Source organism: Alosa alosa, chromosome 5 (genome assembly GCF_017589495.1).
Source record: "Alosa alosa isolate M-15738 ecotype Scorff River chromosome 5, AALO_Geno_1.1, whole genome shotgun sequence".
NCBI classification, from domain to species: Eukaryota; Metazoa; Chordata; class Actinopteri; order Clupeiformes; family Clupeidae; genus Alosa; species Alosa alosa.
Window position 1 is genome coordinate 27,991,822 of NC_063193.1, and position 10,298 is coordinate 28,002,119.

Consider the following 10,298-nt stretch of genomic DNA (forward strand, 5'->3'; position numbering starts at 1 on the left):
GGGCATGTTCGGCTTCGTGTGCGCTCACCTCTCATGCAGTAGAGGGTGTCTCAAAAGGGCATGGGGCATGTTCAGCTTCGTGTGCGCTCACCTGTCATGCAGTAGAGGGTGTCTCTGAGCATCTTGAACATGCCCACATACAGCGGGTCACTGAAGCTGGTGTAGAACAGGTCCAGACCAGGGTTGGCCTAAACACAAACACACACACACACCACACAGATGTGCAAACACACACACACACACACACACACACACACACACCACACAGATGCACAAGCGCGCACACACACACACACACACACAGAGTATACATGTAATGTGCATGAAAAGAATGCATTGCCACTTCCTTCATCAAGAAAAGATTGCCCACATTACACTGTCAAAACCCAGCCATACACTCTCACAGACAACTTCACACACACACACACACACACACACACACACACACACACACACACACACACACAGACACACACGACAAAAGACAAAGCAGCGTTCCTAACAGCAATGTTATCCCTGCCCCTGAGAGCACTGATAGCCTAATAGGCTGCCATCACCATCACCATCACGATCACCATCAGCCGCAGCAGTGGCAACAGAGGCGGCAGCAGTGGTGGCAGTGGCAGGTGCCTTAGCAGACATAATCACATGCTTAGTGCACACACACACACACACACACACACAAAGTGTCAGGTCCCTTAGCAGACATAATCACATGCTCCATAATTACAGGACGAGTTAAAGAAGCGCGCGGAGTCTCTCTGCCCCTTCTCTCAGCACAGACAGAGAAGCAGGTCCTCTACATCAGGGAAGGGGCTTTCATGAAATGAATTACCATCACTGAATACACTGATACATGCACAACTGTGCTACTTTTTTAGTTTTGGTATCATCTTCAAATTAATTTTGATAGTATGGTCATCTGGAGGAAAGATTAATTGTGTTTGTGGTGTTCCTACCAGCCATCTAGGATGTGCACTATGCAGTGCTGTGTTCTGGGTAGGAATCACCGTTCACAGCAAGGCATTGCTGACCACGTTGCCAAAAGACACCAGTTGGTATTTTAGCACGCCTCCTACAGTGCCAATACTGCAATTTCCCAACTATTAGCCGAGGTTTACATATTAACGTTTTTCATGTGACGTATTCTAGGTTCTATAGCTTTGTTTACATCCAGCTGGTAGGCAAGTTGAACCCATTGAACATCGTTGTCTGCAGCTGCCTCTCAGTAGGCTACATCTCTGTATTTCAGCAATGTCAACATTTCAGGCATCAATAAAGGTGATGATGAAACGTTATCCCATTGTTCAATATTTGATAGCCTGTCACAGGAAAAGTTGTTTTAGCTAAAATCGCCTGATTTGGGTGCATTGATCTGTATCGATATGCGTTATGGGAGAACCTGCATGTAGCCTAATGGTAGCTAACTTTTTTCTCTGTTCAAACTTCGGTTTACAAGACAATAGCCTTTGCCCGAAGCTGTGAGAAATTTGACCAGAAAGGAACATGTCTTCCTTCTGAAAGCTGACACAAAATCTGTTATAGCCAGAGTCAGTCAGCATCATGTAACATTAATGGCGTTAGTCATGAATCCTGTAACATATTATATCATATAACAGCGATGGCTTATTCGAAGCGATCTGCATGGATATATAACCACCCGAAAAAACTCAGAATGTGGTGATAAAGTTCATTGGTTGTATGAAACTTTTTTATTAGTTACCCATTGCAGCATAAGCCTATATTAGGCTGTTATGCTAGCTCAGCCTTTTAAATATGTTTGTTATTTTTTTCATGTGGACTTGATTAAGCGGATAAAAGATAATTCATAAACTGCTTATTTCTTACATGACTGAAGCAGTAGCCTGGGGTTCAACAGTGGTGTTTGAGGTTGCTGTGTTTAAGTTGTTGTGGAAGTGATAAACTAAACATTAGGATCAAATCAGTTTATTTTGACATAACGAGTTAGCCTGACCTGGAACGTTAGCCAAGCCTATTCTGTTTTTCATTTATTAGCATTTGTTGTGATTATATAATCAAATGACACTCATAGTAACTTGAAATAGAAGGACAGAAGATAGGTGATTGATGTCCACAAGCGCAATTTCTGAGACAAATTAGAACAAACTGTTCGGTAAAAAAATAATCTTGCCATGTTTAAAATGCTGCACTTTTTTTCCCTTTATAGCCTATCTCTGGCAATTCATTTTTTGGACGACTTCAGTAGATAGTAGTTATTTTAGCCCTCGTCTTAGTAGACAGTAGGCTACACCATTAGGCTATCTTGAGAATAAAAGACTTCACAGCTAAGCCGATCATCCTCCACAACCACACACGAGGATAGGTAGGCTAAACGGTGGATTCGTTGCCTTTTTGCTTCTTTATTGTAAAAAACCAACTGTTAGGGGCCTACACAAGTGGTCGGACATCGGTCAATATTCAGATATTAAAATTTCAATTTTTTGAAGCTATTTGTAACTATGTGTAGCCTATACAACCGACTGTTGTGGGCTTGCCTACCACTCTCTGCAGTGCCTTGCCTACCATTCTTGCCTACCACTCTTAGTTGTAAACAAAAAACGGTCACATGACATTATGACATTAGGTGCAAAACCTTAATAGACCCTTTCAAGAGAGTTCCAATATCAGCATCATAGTTGGCCCCACAAGACTTCCGTTTTAACATTCCATATGTTATCTTAATGCAGAGGAAGTAGATTGGGGCCCAAATAGAACGTTCAAGCATTGTTTTTGTTTTTATTGTTGAAAGGGTCCATACATTGATATTGCAATTTCTTCAGATATGAGGTTAATACACTGGGGAAGTTACCGTAATATGGTATTGATATGGTTTTATTTTTTTCACTTGCATAAAACACTATCCTGCAGTTTATACACAATGTGGCTAATACACAGGAAACTACTGTAAGGCTCGGGGTGGTGTTTGTTTTGCATGCCTTTGAAGAAGCTAGCTCGCTAGGTTTTATACCACAACTCCATACTACTGCTTTAAATACTACTCTTATGGAGAGGATATATGGAACAAGGCATCCTAAGCCACAAAGCAGTATGAACTATAAGCTTATATAATGACCTAAGCATCCCCTAATGGTATATATGCATGCAAGCATTATAGTGAGACACAATATTTTTAGATGAATCAATGATTTGCACAGTGTTTGCCCATTGGCTAACATTCAGTGGGTAAACTGGAGAGCCTACCTCAGCGACCTCTGTCAGAGTGGCGTCCAGTGCCTTCAGCAAGGGCTCCGAGACAAAGCGCTTCACCTGGGGGGGGTCAAGAAGATGCAGCACTGAGATGGGGAGGGATGTCTCACGCAAGGGTTGTCGTCTTCAAGTGACATGGCTGCAGAGGACAGCCATGAATGAGAGACCAAATGTGTGTGTATGTGTTGTGTTTGTGTGCGGGTGTGAATGAGAGGGAGCGTGTGTGTGTGTGTATGTGTGTATACACCTTTGTTTGTGTTTGTGTGTGGGTGTGAATGAGAGACACAGATAGAGATATGTGTGTGTTTACATGTGCATGCATGTGCATATATGTGTGTGTGTGTGTGTCTATGTGCGTATGTGCGTGCATATTTGTGTGTGGGTGTGGATGTGAATGAGAGAGAGAGTGTGTGTGTGTGTGTGTGTGTGTGTGTGTGTGTGTGTGTGTGTGTGTGTGTGTGTGTGTGTGTGTGTGTGTGTGTGTTCCCCTACCATGTCCAGCAGCTGTCTGAGCAGCTCGAGGGGGACGCTGATGTCTCGGCCGCTGGTCCCGGTGAAGAGCGGCGACACAGAGAAGCTGGAGCTGACCGTGCTGAAGTAGTAGTGTGGGTCCACTGCACTGCCATCAGGCAAGTACGACCCTGAGGACAACACACATGCACTGCCATCAGGCAAGTACGACCCTGAGGACAACACAGATGCTTAGCACTGCCATCAGGCAAGTACGACCCTGAGGACAACACAGATGCTTAGCACTGCCATCAGGCAAGTACGACCCTGAGGACAACACACATGCACTGCCATCAGGCAAGTACGACCCTGAGGACAACACACATGCACTGCCATCAGGCAAGTACGACCCTGAGGACAACACACATGCACTGCCATCAGGCAAGTACGACCCTGAGGACAACACACATGCTTAGCACTGGCATCAGGCAAATGCGACCCTGAGGGACAACACCGTGCACTGCCATCAGGCAAAATTACGACCCTGAGGACAACACACATGCACTGCCATCAGGCAAAATGCGACCCTGGAGGACAACACAGATGCTTAGCACTGCCATCCAGGCAAGTATGCGACCCTGAGGACAACACAGATGCCTAGCACTGGCATCAGGCAAGTACGACCCTGAGGACAACACACGTGCACTGCCATCAGGCAAGTACGACCCTGAGGACAACACACATGCTTAGCACTGCCATCAGGCAAGTACGACCCTGAGGACAACACACATGCACCGCCATCAGGCAAAATACGACCCTGAGGGACAACACATGCACTGCCATCAGGCAAGTACGACCCTGGAGGACAACACAGATGCTAGCACTGGCATCCAGGCAAGTCGCGACCCTGAGGACAACACACGTGCACTGCCATCAGGCAAGTACGACCCTGAGGACAACACACATGCTTAGCACTGCCATCAGGCAAGTACGACCCTAAGGACAACACAGATGCTTAGCACTGGCATCAGGCAAGTACGACCCTGAGGACAACACACATGCACTGCCATCAGGCAAGTACGACCCTGAGGACAACACAGATGCTTAGCACTGCCATCAGGCAAGTAATGATCCTGAGGACAACACACATGCTTAGCACTGCCATCAGGCCAAGGCACGACCCTGAGGACAACACAGATGCTTAGCACTGGCATCAGGCAAGTACGACCCTGAGGACAACACACGTGCACTGCCATCAGGCAAGTACGACCCTGAGGACAACACACAGGCTTAGCACTGCCATCAGGCAAAGCACGACCCTGAGGACAACACAGATGCTTAGCACTGCCATCAGGCAAATTGCACGACCCTGAGGACAACACAGATGCTTAGCACTGGCATCAGGCAAGTCTGACCCCGAGGACAACACTGCGTCACCGCCATCAGGCAAAGGGCCGACCCTGAGGACAACACACACATGCTTAGCACTGCCATCAGGCAAGTACGACCCTGAGGACAACACACATGCACTGCCATCAGGCAAGTACGACCCTGAGGACAACACACATGCACTGCCATCAGGCAAGTACGACCCTGAGGACAACACAGATGCCTAGCACTGGCATCAGGCAAGTACGACCCTGAGGACAACACACGTGCACTGCCATCAGGCAAGTACGACCCTGAGGACAACACACATGCTTAGCACTGCCATCAGGCAAGTACGACCCTAAGGACAACACAGATGCTTAGCACTGGCATCAGGCAAGTACGACCCTGAGGACAACACACATGCACTGCCATCAGGCAAGTACGACCCTGAGGACAACACAGATGCTTAGCACTGCCATCAGGCAAGTACGATCCTGAGGACAACACACATGCTTAGCACTGCCATCAGGCAAGTACGACCCTGAGGACAACACAGATGCTTAGCACTGGCATCAGGCAAGTACGACCCTGAGGACAACACACGTGCACTGCCATCAGGCAAGTACGACCCTGAGGACAACACACAGGCTTAGCACTGCCATCAGGCAAGTACGACCCTGAGGACAACACACATGCACTGCCATCAGGCAAGTACGACCCTGAGGACAACACACATGCACTGCCATCAGGCAAGTACGACCCTGAGGACAACACACATGCTTAGCACTGGCATCAGGCAAGTACGACCCTGAGGACAACACACGTGCACTGCCATCAGGCAAGTACGACCCTGAGGACAACACACATGCACTGCCATCAGGCAAAATGCGACCCCTGAGGACAACACAGATGCTTAGCACTGCCATCAGGCAAGTCTGACCCTGAGGACAACACAGATGCTTAGCACTGGCATCAGGCAAGTACGACCCTGAGGACAACACACGTGCACTGCCATCAGGCAAGTACGACCCTGAGGACAACACACATGCTTAGCACTGCCATCAGGCAAGTACGACCCTGAGGACAACACACATGCACTGCCATCAGGCAAGTACGACCCTGAGGACAACACACATGCACTGCCATCAGGCAAGATGCGACCCTGAGGACAACACAGATGCCTAGCACTGGCATCAGGCAAATCGCACCCCGAGGACAACACAACGTGCACTGCCATCAGGCAAGTATGCGACCCTGAGGACAACACATGCTTAGCACTGCCATCAGGCAAGTACGACCCTAAGGACAACACAGATGCTTAGCACTGGCATCAGGCAAGTACGACCCTGAGGACAACACACATGCACTGCCATCAGGCAAGTACGACCCTGAGGACAACACAGATGCTTAGCACTGCCATCAGGCAAGTACGATCCTGAGGACAACACACATGCTTAGCACTGCCATCAGGCAAGTACGACCCTGAGGACAACACAGATGCTTAGCACTGGCATCAGGCAAGTACGACCCTGAGGACAACACACGTGCACTGCCATCAGGCAAGTACGACCCTGAGGACAACAACACAGGCTTAGCACTGCCATCAGGCAGAGTGCGACCCTGAGGACAACACACATGCACTGCCATCAGGCAAGCACGACCCTGAGGACAACACACATGCACTGCCATCAGGCAAGAGCCAGGCCCTGAGGGACAACACAGATGCTTAGCACTGGCATCCAGGCAAAGTCACGACCCTGAGGACAACACCGCACACTGCCATCAGGCAAATGCACCCCTGAGGACAACACACATGCTTAGCACTGCCATCAGGCAAAATACGACCCTGAGGACAACACACATGCTTAGCACTGCCATCAGGCAAGTACGACCCTGAGGACAACACACATGCTTAGCACTGCCATCAGGCAAGTACGACCCTGAAGACAACACAGATGCTTAGCACTGGCATCAGGCAAGTACGACCCTGGGACAACACACACATGCACTGCCATCAGGCAGGAGCCACGGACCCTGAGGACAACACATGCACTGCCATCGGGCAAAATGCGACCCTGAGGACAAACACAGATGCTTAGCACTGGCATCAGGCACACGACCCTGAGGACAACACCGCACCGCCATCAGGCAGACACGACCCTGAGGGACAACACACATGCTTAGCACTGCCATCAGGCAAATGCGACCCTGGGACAACACACATGCTTAGCACTGCCATCAGGCAAGTACGACCCTGAGGGGCAAGTACGACCCTGAGGACAACACACATGCTTAGCACTGCCATCAGGCAAGTACGACCCTGAAGACAACACAGATGCTTAGCACTGGCATCAGGCAAGTACGACCCTGAGGACAACACACATGCACTGCCATCAGGCAAGTACGACCCTGAGGACAACACACAGGCTTAGCACTGCCATCAGGCAAGCAATGATCCTGAGGGACAACACATGCACTGCCATCAGGCAAGTCACGACCCTGAGGACAACACATGCTTAGCACTGCCATCAGGCAGCACGACCCTGAGGACAACACAGATGCTTAGCACTGGCATCCGAGGCAAAAGACGACCCTGAGGACAACACACGTGCACTGCCATCAGGCAAGTACGACCCTGAGGACAACACACATGCACTTCCATCAGGCAAGTACGACCCTGAGGACAACACACATGCACTGCCATCAGGCAAACACGACCCTGAGGACAACACACATGCTTAGCCACTGCAACAACACTGCACATGAACTAGTATGAAGCACTCGCGCACACACACACACACTCACACACCAGTGCACGTGCTCGCACACACACACACACACACACACATAGATAGAGATAGATCCATACTTTATTGATCCCCAAGATGAAATTCAAGAGGACACACACACACACACACACACACACACACACACGACATTCAGGAGCTGGCCTCTCTATGGCAGTAGAGATTGTCTATTCAGCAGAAGTTGCCTCGTCAGCATAACTCTGCCCACCTGTGCTGGTGTGTGTGTGTGTGTGTGTGTGTGTGTGTGTGTGTGTGCTAGTGTGTGTGTGTGTGTTGGTGCGTGCTGGTGTGTGTGTGTTGGTGTGTGCTGGTGTGTGTGTGTTGGTGTGTGTGCTGGTGTGTGTGTGTGTGTTGGTGCGTGCTGGTGTGTGTGTGCTGGTCATATCCATGTTTCATAGAGCAGATGTGTAGCAGAAAATGAAAAGGAGGAGGAGGGGTGAGTGTACTAAGCTTGGACAAAGAGATGTGTGTGAGAGAGAACAAGCTGGGAAGAGTGGGAGAGGGTGTGAGCTGTGTGAGAGTGAGGGAGCGAAAGCGAGACAGTGTGTGTGTGTGTGTGTGTGTGTGTGTGTGTGTGTGTAAGATAGGGAGAGAGAGATAGTGAGTGAGTGAGTGAGTGAGTGAGTGAGTGAGTGAGTGAGTGAGAGTGAAAGATCAAGAGAGAAAGTAAATGACAAAGATTGAGAAACGAATGAAGTATACTGGATAGTAGGTGTGATGGTGACAGAGTGGGGAAACGAGGGTCTTTCTGCGATAGTGCTATAATGGCAGCAAGAGAGAGAGAGAGAGAGAGAGAGAGATAGAGATAGAGAGAGAGAGAGAGAGAGAGGGAGAGGGAGAGGGAGAGAGAGAGGGAGAGGGAGAGAGAGGGAGTTAGTGACAGTGTGTTAGTGTGTTAATGGCATTGCTCAGTCACAGGGCCATGGTCTGCGGGGAATAGGGAGGTGTTGTTGCTGAGGGCCAGAGAGTACCATGCTGCTCAAAAAGCCCTCATTATGTCTGCTGATCCCACACTACCAACAGCACACACACACACACACACACACACACACACACACACACACACACACACACACACATAGCCTCCTTCCCTCCCTCCCTCCCTCTCTTCCACAGAGTGAACATACACACTCATCTTTATCTCTTTCATACACATCTATCTCTCACACACACACACACACACACACATAAAAAGCACATTAACACACTGTCACAAAAACCACAGCACTCACAGAGAGAGAGAGCGAGAGAGAGAGAGAGCAAAAGACAGAGAGAACACAAGGCTCAGGGGGTGGAAGGACAAGAAGAGAGAGCACAAGACAGACATACTTCAAAGACAGAGCTTATTTCCCTATGCATGTGTTTTCTACATGAACAAAAAACAAAGAGGTGTCTGTCAGGTTAGTGATAGCAGACAGGGATTGTGAAGGTAGAAGTGTTCTTGCATTGCCTCTGTTAGCAACATTCCTAAGACTTCCTCTATCCCCATGGTAACGAATAGAAGGAAACTTCTTAAAGCAGCAGTAAGGATTTTTGGTTGAAAACTGTTGAGCAACAACCTTGCTAACATGAAAAATAGCCTATCAGGCTTGCATACTAACTGGTGTCTTATGCCAATGGTTTGTTAGTATGCTGTGCTATGAAATGTTAGCATGTTGTGCTAAGGTGTTATGAAAGCATTTCCTACATTTTCACAGGCTGTTCTGAGCCAATACACCGACCTACACAGTGCATATCCCGGAAGGTTAGAGGGGATGACATTTGTGTTTATCTGTCTTTCACATGACCAGGCGCCGTCCAAACGAATTCGAAAATGACAGCAAATCTGTCAAAGTTGTCCATATAAAAAGACACGTTTTTAGTCTGGGAATGTGCGCACATCCAAGTGGCAGGAGCCAAGATCCAAAGTAAAAAAGAAGGTCTGCACACTTGCTCTCAGTTTGTTTTGATTTATTTGATCAGAGTCTGACGAAGAGCCGACGGGCTTGAAACATCACTTTGGGGATCGAACTCCAATAAATCAAAGCAAACTGAGAGCAAGTGTGCGGAACTTCTTTTTTACTCTCTTTATAAATAGACACTCATAAAGTGGCAGATTGTTGCAAAGTGTTGCATCAGACTAGCTAAGTTAGGGTGACGCCTGGTTCAGTACAGGCGTCTGGTGAGGTTCAGCAGGTGTTTTCAGTTCAGGTGCGCTGTCTGGTGTCTTGTGTTAGTTCAGTCGGAGTCAGTGGTTCACAGGTAGGAGGTGTGTAGTCAGAGGTAGTCAGCGGTAGGAGGTGTGTAGGCTTTTTAGTTCAGGTGAAGAGGTGTCTGTTTTTACCTTCAAAGTAGTGGGGTCCAGGAGTAGTGGGGGAACAGGGAGACGCACCACCCCTCTCTGGACTGCCCTGCAACACACACACACACACACACACACACACACACACACACAGACACACA

General features: G+C 48.5%; 1 protein-coding gene across 1 annotated transcript in view; it reads right to left on the reverse strand.

The window, feature by feature from the left end:
- pi4kab (phosphatidylinositol 4-kinase, catalytic, alpha b) overlaps nucleotides 1-10,298 on the reverse strand; it is a 69,731-nt gene that overhangs the window by 50,330 nt on the left and 9,103 nt on the right. Inside the window, exons 5-8 of the mRNA XM_048244546.1 lie at nucleotides 10,180-10,246; nucleotides 3,721-3,869; nucleotides 3,223-3,288; nucleotides 92-188 (exon numbers count right to left, since the gene is read on the reverse strand). Of these exons, the coding sequence (XP_048100503.1) occupies nucleotides 92-188; nucleotides 3,223-3,288; nucleotides 3,721-3,869; nucleotides 10,180-10,246 (379 nt within the window). The remainder of the gene's footprint in view (nucleotides 1-91; nucleotides 189-3,222; nucleotides 3,289-3,720; nucleotides 3,870-10,179; nucleotides 10,247-10,298) is intronic.